This window comes from Vulpes lagopus, chromosome 2 (assembly GCF_018345385.1).
Source record: "Vulpes lagopus strain Blue_001 chromosome 2, ASM1834538v1, whole genome shotgun sequence".
In the NCBI taxonomy this organism is placed as follows: Eukaryota; Metazoa; Chordata; class Mammalia; order Carnivora; family Canidae; genus Vulpes; species Vulpes lagopus.
The window spans coordinates 167,154,283-167,176,271 of NC_054825.1; the positions used below are offsets into that span (position 1 = coordinate 167,154,283).

At 52.0% G+C, this 21,989-nt stretch overlaps 1 protein-coding gene across 2 annotated transcripts; it reads right to left on the reverse strand.

The window, feature by feature from the left end:
• Positions 1–856: 856 nt before the first annotated feature.
• Positions 857–16,813, reverse strand: CBLC (Cbl proto-oncogene C). Of its 2 annotated transcripts, none has more exons than XM_041746428.1 (11): positions 16,420–16,813; positions 12,830–12,976; positions 12,473–12,629; positions 12,083–12,204; positions 10,696–10,833; positions 7,452–7,539; positions 6,643–6,774; positions 4,818–4,979; positions 4,328–4,396; positions 1,246–1,361; positions 857–1,122 (listed from the first exon to the last, which is right to left on the reverse strand). In XM_041746428.1, the coding sequence occupies exons 1-11, from the start codon at positions 16,770–16,772 to the stop codon at positions 1,113–1,115; spliced, it is 1,494 nt and encodes a 497-aa protein (XP_041602362.1). In that variant the 5' UTR covers positions 16,773–16,813; the 3' UTR covers positions 857–1,112. The 2 variants fall into 2 exon arrangements, with proteins under 2 accessions (XP_041602362.1, XP_041602361.1); XM_041746427.1 differs by having other exon boundaries at positions 12,830–13,075.
• Between the last annotated feature and the right edge of the window lie 5,176 nt (positions 16,814–21,989).

Consider the following 21,989-nt stretch of genomic DNA (forward strand, 5'->3'; position numbering starts at 1 on the left):
CGCTGCTACTGGTTCCTTTCCCTTTCACAGCTTACTTTCCTGTCCTGGTTCTCTAATCACTTCCGGGATTCTGTGAGAGACCCCAAGTCCTCTCAATGAATTCCCTTTCTGCCCCCAGAGGTGACTTCTGCTGCTTGGGACATCTCTGGTGTGTGCATCTATGCTCTCTTTATACCAGGATACCTTTTCCTCTTCTTTTCCAGCTCAGCTTGGATGCCTCCTCCTAGAGGCCCTCCCTGACCTCCCCGGGTGGCTCAGCTGCCCACTCTGGGCTTCTGTGGTCCCCTGTTTCTCCCATTCCCTCCAGCCCCGCCCACTCTGGGGTGTCACTATCTGTCACCCATTGACTGTGAGCCACCAGGAGGCAGTGACTGATTGCTGGTAAGTGTGCCCAGCCTCACGTAGGCCAGGGCTGGGCCCAGGACAGGGCTCAGGGGGTGCAGACTAGATCCCTACAAGATTAGTGGTGAAGTGGGGAGACACTTCTTCAGTTTAATTTGGACTGGAATTCACTCCCAGAGTGGAATGGAGGAAAGAGGGGGATAGGAACATTGGGGCAACACCAGGTGCATAACTCTTAAAGAAATTTAAGGTCCTTCTGATTAGGGACTTAGTACTTAGATATCTGGATCTAGTTCCAGAAATTCCTTTGCATTAATGGGGAAAGAGTTGGCTGCCTGATTCCCTGAAAACTTGGGACTCTGGACTCCTGGGTCTGAGGGGAGGGGCCGGGGAATGGGGCCCTGGACTCCTGGATCCTCCCACTTGCTCCTCCAGACCCCCGGGGTTAATCTTGGGGGTGACCCCCATTCCCAATGTCAAGCTGCCCCCTGGTGGCCTGCACTTTCTCCACATATCAGAGGACAGCCAGGCTTGGCAATTTATTATTCACAAACCCCTTCCAGTCCCTGGGGTTCCCTTTAGCAGCACATTTAGTACCCTGAGAGGCAGAAAGAGAGGTTAGATAGAATCACAGCCAGGTTGGGCAACAGGGCAGGGCCAGGCCAGGGGAAGGAACCTGCCTGGGGCCCAGATGGAGTAGATTCACCAGCCCCCATGGCTGGGCGGTGATCATGGGCCCCACAAGGACAGCCGGAGGGGTGACTTTGCCTTTAGGAGTTTCTGCAATGGAGAGAGTTTGAAGAAGAGTTGTCCATCTCATAGGATCAGTGTTTCCCTTATGCACCCCCATCCCATCTTCCCGCATACCTGGGAGTCCTGGACCCCAGCTGCCTCTCCACTTACCCTGTGGCTCCCTCCCTGTCCTGAGGGCTAGAGGTGATTTGCCATGGGGCTAAGGCCACAGTCTTAATTCTTGGCAAGGGAATAGGGCCCTGCAGTCTGGGGAGGGCTGGAGGTACCTGGAGGGGAAGAGATTAAGAGATGTCACAGCTGAACTACAGCTATCTTTCATTTCACAGTCCCGAACAGCAGTAATACATTGGTGGCTGGGGGGAGGAGGTGGGAGAGACAATATGACAGTCTTGTCCCTGGTCCATGCTTTTTTTTCCTTAGCACCTCTGGCTTGAGTAGGAAGTTTTGTTTGTCCACCCATCCCTCCATCTGTCCAACCATCCATCCATCCACCATCACCCATTCACCCACCTATCTACTCATCTACCCCTCCATCCACCCATCCCTCCATCTATCCAATCATCCATCCACCCATCCATCCACCATCATCCATTCACCTACCGATCCATTCATCCATCCATCCATCCATCCATCCGTCCGTCCGTCCATCCATCCATCCATCTCACAAACATTCCCTGAGCATCTACAGTGTGTCAGGCACTATTCTAGGTTCTGAAGAGGCAGCTATGAATAAAACACACAAATCTCTGTCCTCATGCAGCTGATGATCTACTAAGCAAGAGACTTACCACGAATAAACAGTGCATGGACAAGGAAATATCCAGAGAGTGAGTAATCAGTGCACAATACCATAAGTAATCAGTGCATGAGCAAGAAAATATCCCGAGAGTGTTAGATGTTCTTCAGGGAACTGAAACGGGCATGGGGAGAGTAGGGGTCAACTCGATATAAATGGCTGGGGAAGACCTCTTGGAAAGGGGTGGACTTGAACAGAAGGGCCGAATGGAAGAAGGGTGTAGGCAGAGGTCCTATGATGGGTAGTGGGCTGGGTGGCTTGTTAGAACACAGCAGGGGTCCACTGTTGCTGAAGAGGAGTTGGCGGGATGGTAAGAGGTCAGAGAGGTTGGGAGGGGTCAGATTCCTCCAGGCCTTGTGGGCTGCAGAGTATGTTGGCTTTTTCTCGGAGCCCTGGGGAGCTAATAGGGTCTTCTAAGAGGCTAGGAAGGGATGTGACCCAGGTCATACACACTCAGTCTTGCCCACTTCATCAGAACCTGTGGGGCCCAGCCCAGGCTTATTGCTATTCTCCACATGGAGAGAGTGAGGAGGTGAGAGGTCCCCAGTGGCCAGCGAGGTGCCAGGGTCCCACTGAATGAGTCTTGTTGCCTAGAGGTGGATTTCTCAGATGGAGAACAGCAGTGTAGGAGCAGCAGATGCAAACCACAACCGCACTGACACAGCCCCCTTTGCCCCGTGCCCACTGCAGCCCAACCCCTCGCCTCCGTGCGGCAGGGACTGGCATGATGCCCATTTCACAGACAAGGGAACAGAGGCCCAAGGGAGTGGAGGATGGAGTCTGGAGTCTAGAGCCAGGGGCCTGGGGGCCAGCCCTGACTCTTTCACCTTGAGCTAGTGACCTCACATCTCACTCTGCATAATAGGGATCCCAACAGGACCTACTTCACTGGGTTGTCATGACAATTAAATCAATACATTAAAAGCAGTGCCAGGCATATGGCAAGTTATACACACGTTAACTGTTCTCATATGGTGGTCGCTTTGCTGGGAAGCGGCGCCCCCAGGCTGCCTCTCTTGCAGTATGTTTTGAAGGATGAAGGGGTAGGAGTTGACTGGGATTTGAACTGGGCTGGGTCTGGGGAGAAGAGGAAAGGGCATGCCAGGCGGAGGGCCCAGCAGAGGCAAAGGTGTGCCCATGTGGCCGGAGGTGCCCCATCGGCCTACCGTTCTGGCTGTGTCCCCCTCATTGTCCTCAGGGAGCAGGCTGAGTGCCTCCTAATGTTTCCATTTGCTTTTGGCTGCAGGTCTGGATCTGTTTTTAGCTTCCCTGGCTGGTGTCACCACCACCCCCTTCCTGCTGGCTCACTTGTTTGCTGCGGTCGAATAATGTTCCCGGACTTCCTGAGCTGTTTGTTTGAAGACAGCCCTGTATTGATTGAATCTAGTGTGTGCTCAGCCTGAGATGCTAAGAGACTGGCCCCTCCCCAGCAGGCCAGGGGCTTGGAAAATCCTGAGGTAGGAAGTGAGGGGTGTGGGGGGAAAGAAGGCTGGGGCTTGGGGCACCTGGATGGCTCAGTGGTTGAGTGTCTGCCTTTGACTCAGGGCGTGATCCCAGGGTCATGGGATCGAGTCCCGCATTGGGCTCCCTACAAGGAGCCTGCTTCTCCCTCTGCCTGTGTCTCTGCCTTTCTTTCTGTGTCTCTCATGAACAAATAAACAAAATCTTAAAGAAGAAGAAGGAGGAGGAGAAGGAGGAGGAGGAGGAGGAGGAGGAGGAGGAGGCGGAGGAGGAGGAGAAAGCTGGGGCTTGCTTAGGAGGATTTTAGGGGTTTCTAAGACCACACCCCCCCCAACCACTAGATTCTCTTGTATCACGTTTTGAGGTTTTGGCAACCTTTATGAGCCCTTTTCCTCTGAAAAAATGAAGAGGGGAACAGCTTTGACTTCGTGGGGCTGCTGGGAAGACCCAGTTCACTGTATCCATTCAAAGCCTATCCACTGAATACCTGCGATATGTCAGGCACTGCTCTAGACTCTGGAGACATAGCAGAGAAGACAAAGTCCCAACCTCTGGGAGGGCTACAACCTGCTGACTGGGATAGAAACAGACTGTACCCTCTGCCAGGTGGCGAAAAGAACTATGGAAGTCAGCAGAGAAGAGGCTTGGAGGGAGGGGGGTTCCTTTTATCAATAAGATAGGCTGGTCAGGGAAGTCTCCCTGAGAAGGAGATGAGAAAGCAAGCCTGGAGAAAGGAGATCCAAGCAGAGGGAATAGCTCGTGCAAAGGCCCTGGGGTTAGACATGCCTGGGATGCTGGAAGGAGAGGCAGAAAGCCAGCAAGGGGGATGAGTAAGGAGGAGAATGAGAGAGTACAGAGGATCGCCTAGCGCCTTGTCATTGGGTACAGAGGGTAACTGCTGGGCCTGGAGTCCCTGAGGGAGCCCGGGGCTGAACGAGACCTGAGCTGCCCACCTCACACCAGTATCTGACTCACCACTTTCAGCCAGTCTTTAGCTGCGGACACATTCAGCTGAGGGGGTTGTGGGGGGGCTGAGGAAGCCACCTAGGAGAGACACAGGGTGGGGAGGGGATTGTAAGCTGTCATATTCCCCCTACGTGTCCTTCTGCCTAGAGTCCCAGCACTCTTCTAGGCTTTGGAGATGGAATGGAGAATAAGGCAAAGTCCTAACCCTGGGGAGAGTTACAGCTGGAGGAAGTCAGAGCCCCAGACCCCTGGGGAAACAAAGGTCTAGGTCCCTAGGACCCCTAGGTCACCAGCTCCCTCCTCCCTCAGACCCAGGGGTCTAGACCCCAGTCCCCTCCTCCCTCAGACCCAGGGGTCTAGACCCCAGTCCCCTCCTCTCTCAGACCCAGGGGTCTAGACCCCAGTCCCCTCCTCCCTCAGACTCAGGGGTCCAGGCCCCAGTCCCCTTCTCCCTCAGACCCAGGAGTTCCAGTTTCAGCTCCTGCCTGGCCCTGCTTACCTGCCCCAGCTCCTCCTCTCCATCTGCTTGGTCACTGTTCTCTCTCTGGTCCTCAGCAGCGGCCCTGGCTTCCGCTGGCCTCACTTGGATTTGATGGACACTCACAGCCTCATGACCCTTGATCTCTGTGCGGCAGAAGGGGCAGGTCTGGCTGTCGGAGTGCTGGTGGGGGAAAGGATAGGGTCAGGGTCTCCCTGGTCTCCTCCATGTCCCTTGGGACCACAGGGCCATCCTCCCTAACAGAGCAACGTGCTGAGGGCAGATGGAGGAAACAGAGAGAGGGAGAGGAGTTGGGAAGGGGGGGAATGAGGGGATGCAGGATGGGAAGGGGGACAGGAGGGGCACCCAAGCAGGGAGCCCAGCAGGCGGAGCCAGGGTGTTGTGTGTGGGGAGGGGCGGGGCTCAGCTGTCCTGGGATGCTGTCACCTCGGAATGCCTGATGCACTTGCTTGGGCCCGTACTAATCTGGTGAGCCCCACAGACATCTGCCTCACAACCACCACTGGGGCCACTGTTGGGGCTCAGCTGGTCCCTGCAGTGCTTATGATCATAGGACACACCTTAGCAGCAACTGCCAGTGAGCTCTCAAAAACAAGACTGAGTGGCGCCTGCGTGGCTCAGTGGTTGGCCATGTGCCTTTGGCTCAAGATATGGTCCCGGGGCCCTGGGATTGAGTCGCTCATCGGGCTCCCCGCAGGGAGCCTGCTTCTCTCTCTGCCTGTGACTCTGCCTCTCTCTCTGTGTCTCTCATGAATAAATAAATAAAATCTTAAAAAAAAAAAAAACCAAGATTGATTACTCACAGGTCCCGGGGGATACGTTGCATGCTGGCTCCCCACAGTGAGTCCCAGGTGGACAGAGAGAGAAGATGCATGCACCCAGGGCTCTGCCTTTATTAGGCGCTGAGTGTGGTATCTACGGATTTGCAGGTTTGCTCTTCATTGGTGAATTTAAGGCATTAGGGCATGGGAAGGGAAAAGTGGGGTCACTTAAGGGGTCTGCTATCTGACTAGTTACCCCAGGTTTTCTAAAGGGGAACTTCATGAGAGGGGTGGCCTGGTTCCTTATTCTGTCGTTTTGCTAGGAGCTGTGTCCTACAGCTGGCAATATGTGTGTTCAAGATGAATGAATGCCTTTGGAATGCATGCCTCAGCCATCAAAAACATGTAAAAGGGGCACCTGAGTGGCTGAGCGTCTGCCTTTGGCTCAGGTCATGATCCTGGAGTCCCAAGATCGAGTCCACCATTGGGCACCTGGTGGGGAGCCTGCTTCTCCCTCTGCCTGTGTCTCTGCCTCTCTCATGAATAAATAAATATTATCTTTAAAAAAAATAGTGTGTCAAACACCTCCAATTACCATCAAAAAGCTTAATATCAGGCACCTACCGTACACAGGGGCAATAGCCCCAGTTTCCCAGGGACCTTTGCAGAGGGCTTTGTGGGCTTCACCATAGCCCTTGAGAAGTTACTACCATCAGCCCCCCCTTCTCCAGGGCAGGAGGTCAATGCTCAGAGAGGGGAAGCCACCGGCCCCAGATCACCCAGCCAGGGAACAAGGAGCCCTTTCTGCTAATAATAACGCAGCTGGAGAAGGAGGAGCAGAGATGAGAGATGCAGAGCAAGATAGAGACAGAGGCACAGACAGAGAGGTGGGCTCCCGCTCATCACTCCTGAGTGACCCCAAGCAAATCCCTGCTCTCCCTGGGCCTCACTTTCTCCATCTGATCCATGAGGCCTGTGGGAAATCCTTCCAGGACTTTCAACATAAAGGGGGCTGGAGTGGGGGGGGGGGAGACTAGGCAGAAAGGCAGGGCGGTCAGACCCACCTGCCAGGCTGCCAGGCAGCGGCTACAGAGCAGGTGCCCACAAGGCTTGATTTTCACGTCCTTGTTGCCCTCAGCGCAGATCTTGCAGAGCTCGAACGTGGAGTTCATGGCCCAGTATAGCTGTAGCTGTTCCTAGCAGGGGAGAAGATGGGGAGGATGGGAAGGGAGGTGTTAGCCATGTGGATACAAGTCAGGCCACAGGAAGAAAGTCCCAAACCTCTGTGCTAGCCCTGAACCCTCCTAAGTTGAGGGCCGTGTGTCCAGCGGCCTCTTCCATGTACTTTATTATGAAACTCAGTCTCTGGGGTGGTTCATACTCAGCGTTGCCAGATTTAGCAACTAAAAATACGAAAAATGCCCTGTTAAATGTGATTTTTAGGTAAATAATGCATAACGTTTTAGATCTGAGTATATCCCAAATACCGCGTGGGATATACTTATACCAAAAGATTTCATTTGCCGTTCCTCTCTCACCCGTGGGGTGGCTGTGAAGACTAGGAACTGGTCCAGGGGCTATCACTGGGGGAAGTTCAAGTACATCAGCCATTCTGATCATCTCAGCAGTATCGTTTCCTGGTTTAATCCCCACAGAAACCCCTGGGGAGGAGGCACGAGGAACCGTGTTTTCCAGAGAAGGAACAGAGGCAGAGAGAGGCCAAGTGATTTACCCGGGTCACATGGCCACCACACAGCCACAAAAACCCAAGGCCTGAGTCTGCGGGAGAGACTTCCAGAGTAGAGGCACAGTGGGGGTGGGGTGGGGCAGGAGGCAGGGATGGAGGGGTGGGAGGCACAGGCCTGGGCCTCACCTCTGACACATGGATGTACTGATGGGGTTCCATCTGGTAGAGTTCAGTCAGGTCTGGATTGTGGCTCCTCCCATTTGGGTAGAGGTAGCTGGGGAAGAGAGGCAGACCGAGGGCCGTCTAGCAATCCGCACCCCAGAGGAGCAAGGACTCCCCCCGACTCTGCCATGGGCCCAGGGCCTCTGGATGAGCATTTCTCCCAGACCCATCATTGGCCTGGGGATCATCTCTCTTCTTTCTCACCACACTGGGACTTTCCAGGGCAGGGCCGTGTCACCTCAGACCCCCCAAAAAGGCCACATTAGACCTGAGTGCCTCAAGCTCTACAAACACAAATCAGCTCAACAAGAACCAGGAAACTGGAATGCTTGGGTGGCTCAGTGGTTGAATGTCTGCCTTTGGCTCAGGTTGTGATCCCAGGGTCCTGGGATTAAGTCCCGCGTTAGGCTCCCCGCATGGAGCCTGCTTCTCCGTCTGCCTATGTCTCTGCCTCTCTCTGTGTGTCTCTCATGAATAAATAAACAAAATCTTTAAAACAAAACAAAACAAAAAGAACCAGGAAACTGACCGAGTCCCAGGCTTCACCCTCCCAGAGCAACCCCGTTCTTGAGGGTTCAGGCCCAAGTATAAGAACATCTCAGGTCACACATTGCTAGACTGACCCAATCCTGGTCTTAGACTAGCAGAATTAGAAAGACCCTTCTAGATCATCTACACTCCTCATTTTACATATAGTTACTGAGGTTCAGAGTAGAAAAGGCCGCTGCTGGAAGCCACACAGGGGTCTAGAGGGACGTAGGACCTGGGCTATGGGTGAGTTCTGACCACCAGGCTCCAGAGCAGCCGAGAAGAAGTCTCCTAAATCTCTGGGTCACAGGTGCCCCCTGAGACCAACAGTGGGGCCACAGGTCCCCTGAGGCTGGTGGCTCTGTCTGGCCAGCCCAGTAGAGCAGGGCAAGTGCCCGTGCCTGGTTCCCAGAGCAGCTCTCCCACATCACTGTGTACCCTGGGCTGGGCAGCTCTACCTCCCTGCACTCAGCTTTCCTTTCTGTAAAATGGACATAATCATGCCAGGGGCAAAGACTGGTGGCACCCATAAAACATGTGCAGTATCCTTTCCCCACACCTAAACGCCCCCATAGGGAACTGCTGTGATCAATTTTATTATTTATTTATTTTTAAAAAATATTTTATTTATTTATTCATGAGACACACAGAGAGAGGCAGAGATGTAGGCAGAGGGAGAAACAGGTTCCTTGCAAAGAACCCAGTGCGGGACTTGATCCTGGGACCCTGGGATCACAACCTGAGTCAAAGGTTGACACTCAACGGCTGACCCACCCAGGCATCCCTGCTGTGATCAACTTTAGACCTAGAAAGCCACCTCACTGTGGGGTTGAAGAGACTCATTGAGTCTCTTCTCCCCTTTCAGGGCCTTTATCTTCCCGTCTTTATAATGGTGGTGGGGTATGTGTGCGAGGCAGGTGCAGGGGGTGGGGGTTCAACCAGATTGATGGTGTGTTCACACTTATTTTATCTCTAGAATCCTTTTCTCCAATGAAGTCTGACTGGGAACTCAAGACATTACGGTGGGCGAGGGTCCATGTACTGAGCCTGGCTTCAAATCCTAGCCGATGAGCTCAGCAGCTGCATGACCCCGGCAAGTAGCTCCGTGTCTCTGGACCTTAGTCTTTCTCGGTTGTCGGATAGGGATACAATAGTATAACCAAGAGAGCTTCGTTATTCTTGGATTCTGGATCTGCAAATGTTTCTACCTGCTAAAATGTCTGTGTCACCCCCAAATCAATAGTCATGGCACTTGGGTGATCATTCGTTGACTATACAGAGTGGCAAAAAATTTGAGTCACCTGACGCATTTCTGAGCGAGGTTGGAGAAGGCGACACTCTGCCTTCTGGTTTCAGCTCCTTGCTCTGTAAACAAATATCCTTATCAGTGGATTTAGTGCCACTGTTTTTTTGTACTTTAGCGCTTCTTGTTGGTGATTTTGCCATTTTAAATGACCCCCAAATAGTGCTGGGGTGCTGTCCAGCATTCCTAAGTGTGAGGCTGGGACGCATCTTATGGAGAAAACACAGGTGTTAGAGGAGCTTCCTTCGGAAGTGAGTTATAGTGCTGTTGGCCGGGAGGTCACTGTGAGAGAATCGACTACATATTAAATACGGTGTCGTTCGGCAGAAAAACACATAAAGGTAACTACTGGTTACCAATAAGGCAGCAATTGGTTGACAAAAATGTGACCAGATGGGACACCTGGCTGGCGCAGTCGGTAAGGCATGTGATTCTCAATCTCAGGGGAGTGAGTTCAAATTGCATATTGGATGTGGAGCCTACTTAAAATTTAAAAAGGGGGGGATCCCTGGGTGGCTCAGCGGTTTAGCGCCTGCCTTTGGCCCAGGGCGCAATCCTGGAGACCCGGGATCGAGTCCCACGTCGGGCTCCCAGCATGGAGCCTGCTTCTCCCTCTGCCTGTCTCTCTCTCTCTCTCTATCATAAATAAATAAAATCTTTAAAAAAAAATTTAAAAAGGGGCACCTGGGTGGCTCAGTGGCTGAGCGTCTGCCTTTGGCTCAGGTCATTATCCCGGGGTCCTGGGATCAAGTCCTGCATCATGCTCCCTGCAGGGAGCCTGCTTCTCCCTCTGCCTATATCCCTGCCTCTCTCATGAATAAATAAATAAAATCTTTTAAAAAGTCCACAACAGTCTAGATTCTAGAACAGGCTATGGTTATCTAGAAGGAAAAGTTTTTCAGCAGAATTCCCAGGAATGGAACCAGTGAAACCACTCCCCACACGCGTCCCCCAGCCACTTGCTAGCCCACATGGCAGCTTTCTGTGAACTAAAAAAGGCGCCCTTGGGGGGTGGCTCAGTGGGTTAGGCTTCCGACTCTTGATTTTGGCTCAGGTCCTGATGTCAGAGTGGTGAGATCAAGGCTGGTGTCGGGCTCCAAGCTCAGCACAGAGACTCCAGGAGCTTCTCTTTCTACCTGCCTCCCTGCCCCGCCCCTCTCTACAATAAACAAATAAAATCTTTTAAGAAAGAGGAGAAGGCACCCCTTGCTCAAGACCCTCGTCTGCCACCTACCGGAACAATATGGTACTGCAAATGTACAGCGTTTGCCGAGCAACCCGCAAGCCCCCAGAGTGATCTTTGGGCAGTGCTCAACGCACACCACCTTTCCAAGTGCGTTCTGCTGACACCCTCCCCTTGCCAGGATGGTGACTCACAAGCCTTCCTTTTGTCCGTCCAGGAGTGCTTGGAACAGGGGTTTGTTGAGAGGGATGGTCTGCAGGATGCTGCCGTCTGAGCTCACGTATCCGATGGCCCAGTGACCCAGGCGAGTGCAGCTGGGACGGAAGATGTAGCTGGAGGAAGAGGTTGGTAGGATGGGGTGAGGGAATGTCAGCCCTGGCCCATCTGAGACTTCGTAGCTCCCCATTCTGTTGGGGACCCAGATGTCTAAGTTCCCTTAACCTTCCCACTTTTTAAGGCAATGAGCATTAAGATTTCTGTTTGCCAAAAAAAAAAGATTTCTGTCTGCCACTGTAGGGGATATCCACGTTTTACCTGCTCGGCTCTCTCTCTCTCTTCCTTCACTGGAAGACTTTAGACAAGGCTGGTTCTACCTTGGCCAATCAGTGCATTGTAGGACCCCTGACCATAGTGATGGAAATCAGCCCTGAGATTTTTGCTAGAAGTATCAGGAACAAGGTACCCCATTTCTACAGAGGTTGCTAAGCTGGGAGGGTGTATGGCTGGGGCTTCTAGAAATCATTTGCCACCATAAGGAAAGACCATGTCTGAGAATGAAGCAAAAACAGAGGAAAGTAGACACAGGGAAGAATAGGAAGCCATTCCTGACAATAGCTTGTGAGCACCTAGATCCAGCTGCACCTGAAACCCCATACCTGGTCTTTTCAATTACGAGAATTAATCCATCCCTTTTTCTTTCTCTTTAAACGAGTTTGAAGTGTAACTGGGAGAGTGCTAACACAGTTGCTGTCCTGAGGTTCTCATACCTCAGCCCTGCAAAGATTCATGAATGTGAACTATTCCCTTAACCTTTAGTGTTCCAGGTAGCTCAGCCTCTCAATCCTTAGCCCTCTGGGAGGACCCAACAGCTCAAAATTCCTGGCTTGAAATAATTTAAAGACTCAGGTGTCTGGTCCCTAGTCTCCTGACCCCAGGTGTAGGAGGGTCATCTTAAAAGATTTTAATAGATAGTACAGTATGAATTCCGATGTATCAGAAATGGATCTTATGCTGGGGAGGGTCTTCAGGCCCCTGGCCAGACCACGTATTATTCCTTTAGCTGCTGGACTATGAGAAGGTGCATTGCAAGAGGGTGTCAGCGGAATTGCACTTTGGATGGTGGTGCATGTTGAGCACTGCTCAATATCATCGGGCTCCTGGGAGGTCCCAGAAGATGAGGCAGGATGGCAGGAGGCACTCAGCATCCTACCTCTTAGGTCTTGGCAGTCTGGGGGTCACAGGTACCTCGGCCCTTCCATTCTTACTCTCCAAAGGCTGGTTGTGCTCCCACCACAGCCCAGCCCAGGCTCCAGACCCTGGAGCCCCCAGCAGCCTCCTCCTCCCAAGGCCGGGCCCTTTTACCTGCCTGGCTTGTCTCTGCAGGCCTGCAGACGCACTTGGACCTCATCGTATGTGAGGAAGGCCATGTAGCCCGGGTGGTTGACGGCCAGGAGCTGCCAGTTCTTGAGAAGCGTTGGCCATGGCTGGAGTGGGGCAACACTTGGGTCAGGGAGGGGCTGAGGAAGCAGCCTGAACCTCCTGCCTCCCTGGGTCTCAGAACATAGCCACTCAGCTTACATCCTTGGTGAGCCTAGGAACCTTACACAGAAGACCTCAGAACCTTCCCTTCCCCAGGAGCCATGAGTCTGGGATCCCAGCCTCTCTTCCCTCAGACCCAGGAGGCCATGTTCCCAACCTCTCCTTCCCCTCAGGAGCCAAGATTCTGAGCTTCCAGCCTTGGCCTTCACTCACCTGAAAGAGCCTGGTGAAGATGTCAAACTCGAAGATGGACACGTGGCCACTGCAGGTGAGGTTAATGGTGGAGCGCAAGGCCAGGGCCGTGGCACCTGATTCCACTGGGTGGCAGGTGCACAAGAGCGACTCAAACTCAGCCCAGGGCAGCATACACCTGGATGGAGGCGGGGTGGAGTATGCAGCTAAGGCCCCTGGGAACCTAGGATGGGAAGACCTCTAGGAAGGAGGCAGCTGAGGCCTGGACCCCTGGGTCTGAGGGAGGAGGGGCTGGGGGCCTGGACTCCTGGGTCCCCAGGGCAGGGATAGGATGAGGGTCCAGGAGCTAAGCGGCCCTGGGGACAGGTGCTCACTCACCGGGCTCCGCAGTGCCTCCTCCAGAAGTTGTGGGCTGAGGCCTTGGTGAGCTTGTACGTGTGTCCACAGTACTCTCCCTTGGGGAAGAGCGCGCCCAGTTCCGCATGCATGTAACTGAAGATGAGGGCCAGCTTGGCCAGCTGTCGCCTGTGGGGATGGGCTCTGAGGGCCTGGGCTGGACCTTGGGGCTCCCCCTGACACCTGCGCCCGCTGTGGGGAATATCCACAGGCACCAGCCCCCAGTTGCTGTAACATATCAGTGCAGGGTCAAAGTCGATTGACACCCTGCCACCTCTCCCCTCTGTGAACCTCGATTTCCTTGCCTGTGAAGGAAAGGGAGGTGCTGCCCAATATCCGAGTCATCCTCCAGCAAACAGATCCCAGCCTCCACCTGCAGCCCACTGGGGCGAAGGAGGAGCCCTGCGTTGTCAGAGATGGGCGCACCAGAGCTGAGGGCACTGGGAGTGGTCTGTGAGCAGCCGCTGGGCTGCTCGGAGCCTTCTTGGTTTCAGCCCCCCGGTGGGGGGACCTCTGTGCTTTCTCCTGCCAGCTGCCTCCCTAGGGTATGGGTCAGGATGTGGGGGGCAGCAAAGGGTAGCTCTGACTCTTAGCTGTGTCATTTTGGGGGAGGTTCCTTTACCCCCCTTAAGACTGTTTCTTCAACTGTGAAATGGGCACAAGTGCAGGACAGGCACAGCCCCTGTCTCCCAGGGGGATCAATACGGACTTTTCCATGTCTTTTTTTTTTTAAGGTTTTATTTATTTATTTATTTGAGAGAGAGAGAGAGAGAGAAGAGACAGGAGGAGCAGCAGAGGGAGAGGGAGGAGGGGACCCCCGGTTGAGCAGGGAGCCCAACTTGGGGCTCCATCCCAGGACCCCGGGATCACGACTTGAGCTGAAGGCAAACACTCAACCACTGAGCCACGCAGGTGCTCCTTGTCCAGCCTTAGGAGCACAGAAAATGCCCAGTGGACCTGGCATACAGTCGGCACTCAGTGCATGTTAATTATTATCGTTTGTATTATTTTATATTAAGAGCCTCCTTGAGCCAGGTCTATAGGGTTTCTGGCACTTTATAGGGCTACCCCTGAGGTGCCTAAACATCTCCCCTTCCCAGAGTCGAGTACATAGCCACTACCAGCATGTGGCTGGTCCAAACGGACATGTGCTCAAAATGTGAAATACACAGCAGATTTCTGAAACTTAGTGGAAAAAAATTAAAAAGAATGTGAACTATCTTATTAATTATTGCTTTATACTGATTATAAGTTGAGATGATAATATTTTACATATTGTGAGTTAAATAAAGGGAAGGTTATTAAAACTCATTGCACTTGTTAAAAAAAAAATCTTTCTTGGGTGCCTCACTGGCTCAGTCAGTGAAGCCGGTGACTCTTGATCCCGGGGGTGTGAGTTCAAGCCCCATGTTGGGTGTAGAGATAACTTAAAAATAAAATCTTAAAAAAAATCTTTCTGTAATATGTCTACTAGAAAATAAAACTACACATGTGGGTTGCATTAGATTTTTAGTGGAGATTGTTGTTCTAGGATCTTCTTCAGAGAGTTGCTATGACACTAGTAACTCTAGAACACTCACTCAGATACTCACTAAGCCTCTATGCTTCCTAGTTTTTGGAACAGTGATTCTCAGTGGAGTTACACCACCTTTCTTTTTTTTTTAATATTTTATTTACTTATTCATGAGAAACACAGAGAGAGGCAGAGACACAGGCAGAGGGAGAAGCAGGCTCCATGCAGGGAGCCCGATGTGGGACTCGATCCCGGGACCTCAGGATCACACCCTGGGCCCAAGGCAGACGCTCAACCACTGAGCCACCCAGGCGCCCCTACACCACCACCTAAGGGGCTTCTAGAAATTAACTTGACATCGTGATTATGGTAGAGAGGCTAGATTGTGGGGGTACAATCCCCCCCTAGCAAAATTTACCCACATTCCACTCCACTTTCCAATGTCCCATCAGACATCAGTGAAAGTGGAAAATCTATTTTAAATTATCTAAACCTAAAGCCCAATTTTGTTTTACAAAAGCATTTTAAAAAAAGGTTTTAGGGCAGCCCCGGTGGCGCAGCCGTTTGGCGCCACCTGCAGCCTGGGGTGTGATCCTGGAGACCTGGGATCGAGTCCCACGTCGGGCTCCCTGCATGGAGCCTGCTTCTCCCTCTGCCTGTGTCTCTGCCTCTCTCTCTGTGTGTCTATGAATAAATAAATAAAATATTAAAAAAAAATAAAAATAAAAAAAGATTTTATTTATGTATTTGAGAGAGAGTGAGAGAGCACAAGTAGGGGGAAGAGAGAGAAACAGACTCCCCGCTGAGCAGGGAGCCCTACACGGGACTCGATCCCAGGACCCCAGGATCACGACCTGAGCTGAAGGCAGACAATCAACTGAACCATCCATGCACACCTACAAAAGCATTTTTCTGTACATCTTAAATTTCTGCTGGATTTTACAGAAATTCAACTATCCTATATATGGCAGGAAGACTGGTTCAGTGATAAAGGATCCTGCCTAGGGGTGCAAGTGTCTGACTAGCAAGTTTGCCTTTCAGAATAATTTTAATTGTGTCTTGGCATTTTCGTTTGGAACACAGATAATGTTATTATGAAGGGCAGTCTTTTTGTCATCCCTTATAATACATTTGGGGTACTATGGTGATTTAAAAAAAAATTATGGGTAGGTAGGTAGTTTAACCTATGCATTTCATTTCAGGATGAATTTAAGGAGACACTACAAAGTATTTGCCTGAGAGGGTTGAGAGCCACCCGTCCAGACTTTGTTTTGTTCCAGGCTCTAGACCCCAATCCTCATCTGCTCTGGTCACTCAGCAGCCCCTTCCCCAGAGTTCAGAAGAGGGGGCCCTAGAGATAAGCCCCAGGACCTGAGCTAGGTGTTCCTCAGGAACCAAGACGGTGGGCTGGGTGGCGCCAGGGGACGGGGGTGCTGTGCATCCCCCTAGTCAGGCGAGACGATGGGGATGTCAGTCCATCCCTCCTCATGTAACAAGCTCACTGGGGTGCCCACATTCCCAGATTGTGTGTCTAGGCCTCTGGGAGAGGGGGGGCAATTTGAAGCAGGGTGCTGGGTGGCTAAGAAAGAGGGGAAATGGGGAGCTGAGGGCATCTAGTCCAAAGAAAAAACTGGATTGCTCAGTTTTCCAGCTTCTCTCAAGGGGTTGGGACTTGGACTCCTGGGTCTGAGGGAGCAGGGGGCTAGGGGTCAGGACCCCTGGATCTGAGGGAGGAGGGGCTGGGGGGCCCCCAAAACTCCTGGGTCTGAGGGAGGAGGGGCTGGGGGCCTGGATTCCTGGGTCTGAGGGAGGAGGGGCTGGGGGGCCTGGACTCCTGGGTCTGAGGGAGGAGGGGCTGAGGGCCCAGACCCCTTGGTCTGAGGGAGGAGAGGGCTGGGGGTCTGGATCCCTGGGTCTGAGGGAGGAGGGGGCTGGGGGCCCGACCCCCGGGTCTGAGGGAGGAGGGGCTGGGGGCCCGGACCCCCGGGTCTGAGGGAGGAGGGGCTGGGGGCCGGGACTCCAGATCCCCTCTCTGTCCCGGGCGAGGGCGGCTGCTCACCTGAGTCTGGAGCCCTCCCGGAAGAGCTCGTCGTCCGCGCCCCTGTCGCCCCGGGATGGCAGCAGTGCTGCCACCTGCCTGCTCTTGGCCTCCAGGTTGTGAACGTAGACGAAGAGAAAGTCCCTCGCACCCCCGGGGTCCTCGGGGCCGCCCCCCCCGGCCGCCCGCCGGGCGTGGGCCACGTCGCGCAGCAGCTGCGCGGTGCGGGGCAGCAGGTCTCGCAGCGAGGGGGGCCCGGAGGCCAGCCGGGGGTCCCCGCATTGCTCTTCCAGGCGCTGCAGCAGCCTCACCGCGCGGCGGAGCTCGCGGGCCTCTTCCCACCGCCGCCCCCGGGGGGCAGCCGCCGCGGCCATGGGGCCCTCGGGTGCCGGGGGAGGGAGGCGGGCGGCGGGCAAAGGTGAGGCCGGCGCGGCCCGGGTGGGGGCGGGGCCCCGAGCGGAAGGGGGGGGGGGGCGGACCCTGGGGAAGCAGGGAGGGGACTGCAGGTACGGGGGTCTGCAGCGGGCGGAGGCGGGGGGCGGGGGAGGGTCTGGTACCCGGCTTCCTAGAGATGGGGTGCGCAAGTCTGATCCCCTAAAGAGGGCCGGATGGGTGGAGATAGGGGAAGACTCTTCAGTGGGTGGGGATTGTAGGTAGGATACCTGGGCCGCTTCTGAGACCTTCTGGAAGCTGGGTCTCAAGGTTGCACCGGAGGAGGGTACCTGAGGCTTTTGGGGTTGGGGGTGGGGCTGGGAGCTTCTGTTTTTTAAAGTTTGAATTTTTTTTTTTTTTTTTTAATTTATGAGAGACACAGAGAGCGAGGCAGACACACAGGCAGAGGAAGAAGCAGGCTCCCTGCGGGGAGCCCCATATGAGACTCGATCCCGGAACCCCGGGATCGTGCCCTGAGCCGAAGGCAGACGCTCCGCCGCTGAGCCCCCCAGGGACCCAGGAGGCTGGGGGCTTTATCCACCCTGCGGGGAGGTGGGGCTGGGACAGGGCATTCCTGGGGCTTTCGGACGCAGGTTTGGATCTTTAGCTGTGGCATGGGATTAAAGGTCAAAGAGCTGCAATTTCTAGAAGTCAGCGTCGGTGGAGATAGTGCGATCTCTTTGCCCCGGACAAGGAAAGCATAGCGCGACCAGACCAGAACCCCCTAGGTCCCCTAGTAGCAGGGCTGGGTGTCTGGGGGAGCAGGAATTTAGCAACATAATTCGTGAGTCCCCACGTGATGGGCGGGCGGGGTTGTGGGAAATCGGGTTAGAGCTGAGACACCCAGATTTCCAGAGGAGGTGGGCCCCTGGGTCCCCCAGGAGATGAGGCGGGAAGATGGGGTTCAAGAAAGCAGAGGTCGAGACGCCTCTGGTAGGCTCCGCGCTGCAGGAGCGTGGTTTTCGCCCCAACCTGCGCACATGCCCAGCTCTGGCTGTGCGCTGGGCGGCCACCCGGGGGCGCCGTGGACCGCGCCCTCCCTGCGCCCCAGGCCCCCCCCCGCCCCCCCACTTTGAGGTGCGGGAAGGGGAAAGCGGTTTAGGATGAGAGCTGACCCGCTCATTCCAACACCGTTTCCTACTCAGGCCCTCATCCTCTCTTAGAACCCACGAATTCTTCACTTAGGGGATCTTCGACGTTGCATCTCAGACCGGGTCTTTGCATTCGGATGGCACGGCCTGTCTTCCAGCTCCTGGCATTTCTGCCCTGTCTCAGCCTGTTTCCTTTTCCAGAAACAGGATGAAAACCCAGTGGCCTGGCAAAAAGTCAAAATTTTTGACTATGGTAAGTGTTGATGAGATGCTGATGGAAGTGTAAATGAACAAATGAGTTGGAGAAGCCATTTGGCGGCATCCATCAGACCTTGGATGGGGCATGAGGGTTGTTGGCTGCATCGTCCTGGGCTGTGGCTCCTAAGCATGTTTGCTCATGTGGGGACATTACATACATACCTGAAACGGTTTCACAGGGTAATCCTTACCCAGACTATGTGCATGTGTTACAATAGCTTCTGTTCTATTTAATTCCATTTCATTAAAGGGAAAGTTGTGTTTGCCACCCACTAAATTGATTTCACAACCCACTAATGGATCTTGTTGGGCAGTTTGAAAATTACTGCCCTGAGAAACTCTAAGAGACAAGTTCAGAGATGTTAATTGCATTCTAGTCGGAAATGGAGAAAACTGGAAACAAGGTAAGGCCATCTACCAGCAGGAGGAGGGATGCATAAATTGCGGTATACTCTCACAGAGGCCTCCCTCACAGCAGTTCAAGTGAATGAACTGGATTCACATACCAATAGTGTGAGTCCTAAAAACATGATGATGAGTGTACTGGGTTGAATAGTGAGCCCTGCCCCCAAATTCAAGTGCGCTAGAACCCTATTTAGAAATAGAATGTGACCTTATTTAGAAATAGGGTTTTTGCCGTTGTCACCAAGATGAGGTCATATCATACTGTTAGGGTGGGGTGTGAACCCAACATGATCGGAAATTTGGACACAGACATAGGTATATACACGGAAGAAACCCACATGATGGAAGACACATGGAAGAAAGTCAGAGGCAGAGATTGGAGCCAAGGGATGTCAAGGATCACTGGCAAACCCCAGAAACTAGGAAGAGGCAAAGAAGGATTCTCCTCTTGAGCCTTCAGGGAGAGCACAGCTCTGCCAGCACCATGATTTTGGGGTTCCTACTTTCCAGAAGGGAAGGAAATAGATTTGTTGCTTTAAGCCACTCAGTTTGTGGTCTTAAGTTACAGCAGCCCTAGGAAACTAATATAAAAAATAAAAAATAAAAAGCAAGTGCAGGGGTGCCTGGGTGGCTCAGTTGGTCACATTCAGCTCAGGTCTTGATCCTGGGGTCCTGGGATGGAGCCCCATGTCAGGCTCTCTGCTCAGTGGGGAGCTTGCTTCTCCCTCTCCCTCTGCCCCTCTGCCAGCTTGTGCTCTCTCTCTCTCTCATGAATAAATAAAATCTTTATTTTTTTAAAGATTTATTTTTATTTATTTATGATAGACACACACACAGAGAGAGAGAGAGAGAGAGAAGCAGAGACACAGGCAGAGGGAGAAGCAGGCTCCATGCCGGGAGCCTGACGCGGGACTTGATCCCGGGACTCCAGGATCGCGCCCCGGGCCAAAGGCAAGCGTGAAACCGCTGAGCCACCCAGGGATCCCCTAAATAAAATCTTAAAAAAAAAAAAAAGCAAAAGCAGAGGATTACAGGATAATGGCATTTATATCAGGTTTGAAAACCTGCAAAACCAATGCTGTAGATTATTTGGGGATGCATCTGTATGTGATAATAGTATGAAAACACGGGAGGTCGCGCTGAACATGACATGCAGGATGTGGCAAAGGGCAAGGATGGACTGAGAAGAGGACGTGCCGAGACATCAATGATGTCATTTATAGTTTAATTTGAAAGATCTGGATCAAATATGGCAAAGTAGCTAGAGTTCATCTAGCCCCAAAGAGGATCCAAAAGCAGTGAATGATAAGAAAAGATCTGCAGCATCGTTTTCAGTCGGATGAAAATCAAAACCACAATGAGATACCACTTCACACCTGCTAGGGTGGCTGTAGTGGAAAAGACAGATAATAAGTACTGGAACGGCTGTGGAGGAATTGGAACCTCCATACCCTGCTGGTAGGAATGCAAAACGGTGCAGCTGCTTTCGAAAACAGTTTGGCAGCTCCTCAAAGTAGAGGAAATAAAGAGATTTTATCTATGGCAAAATAGAATTACTGTATAACCCAGCAATTCCACTCCTGTGCATATATATATATTCTGGACAACTGAAAACGTGCATCTACGCAAGTGTTTGTGGAGACCACCTAAACGTCCATCAGCTGATAAATGGGTAAATTAAAAGCAGTTACCTGGACAATGGAAGGTTTTTTTGACCAGTAAAAGGAATGAATGCTACAAGGTAGATAAACCTCAAAAACATTATGCTAGAGGTGCCTGGGTGGCTCATTTAGTTCAGTGTTGGACTTTTGATCTCAGCTCAGATCTTTTTTTTTTTTTTTTTTAAGATTTTATTTATTTATTCATGAGAGACACTGGGAGAGAGGCAGAGACACAGGCAGAGGGAGAAGCAGGCTCCCTGCGGGGAGCCCAATGCGGGACTCCATCCCAGGATCCCGAGATCATGACCTCAGCTGAAGTTAGATGCTCAACCACTGAGCCACCCAGGTGCTCCATGATCTCAGCTCAGGTCTTGGTCTCAGGGACATGAGTTCAAGAGCTGCATTGGGCTCTATGCTGGGCATGGAGTCTACTTTAAAAAAAAAATTAAAAGAAAATAAAACAAAAACATTATGCTAAGTGAAAGAAGCCAGTTACAAAATATCATATACCGTATGATTAAATTTATTCATTTATTTTTTAAAGATTTTATGTATTTATTTTTAAGGATTTATTTATTTATTCATGAGAGACACAGGCAGAGGGAGAAGCAGGCCTCTCACAGGGAGCCCGATGTGGGTGGGACTCGATCCCGGGTCTCCAGGATCACGCCCTGGGCTGAAGGCAGCACCAAACCAGTGAGCCGCCCGGCTGCCTGTATAATTAAATTTATATAAAGTGTTCAGAATAGGCAAATCTGTACAAATCTATATAAATCTATATAAAATATATTAGGGATCACCTGAGCTGAAGGAGGTTGGGGAGAAATACAGAGTGACTACTAATGGATATGGGGTTTATTTTGGGGGTGAAGACATGGTTTTAAATTGGTTGTAATGGGGATCCCTGGGTGGCGCAGTGGTTTAGCGCCTGCCTTTGGCCCAGGGCACGATCCTGGAGACCCGCGATCGAATCCCACATCGGGCTCCCCGTGCATGGAGCCTGCTTCTCCCTCTGCCTGTGTCTCTGCCTCTCTCTCTCCCTCTCTCTCTCTCTCTCTGTGACTATCATAAAAAAATAAAAATAAAAATAAAAAAAAATAAAATCTTAAAAAAAAAATAAAAAAAAAAAATTGGTTGTAATGGGATGCCTGGGTGGCTCAGCAGCTAGGCGCCTGCCTTCAGCTCCTCACGTGATCCTGGGGTCCTGGGATTGAGTCCCATGTTGGGCTCCCCGCAGGGAGCCTGCTTCTCCCTCTGCCTGTGTCTCTGTCTCTCTCTGTGTGTGTCTCTCATGAATAAATAAGTAAAATTAAAAAAAATAAATTGGTTGTAATAATTGCACAGCTCTTTGAATTTACTAAAACCATTGAACTGTACACTTTATATTTTTATTTATTTATTTATTTATTTATTTTATTTTATTTTATTTTTTTTTTTTTAAATTTTATTTATTTATGATAGGCACACAGTGAGAGAGAGAGAAGCAGAGACACAGGCAGAGGGAGAAGCAGGCTCCATGCACCAGGAGCCCGACGTGGGATTCGATCCCGGGTCTCCAGGATCACGCCCTGGGCCAAAGGCAAGCGCCAAACCGCTGCGCCACCCAGGGATCCCTATTTATTTATTTTAAAAGGGATTAGCAGGGACAATATCCTGGCTTTATTTATTTATTTTTTTAATCTTTTTTTAATTTTTAAAAAATTTATTTATGACAGACACAGAGAGAGAGGCAGAGACACAGGCA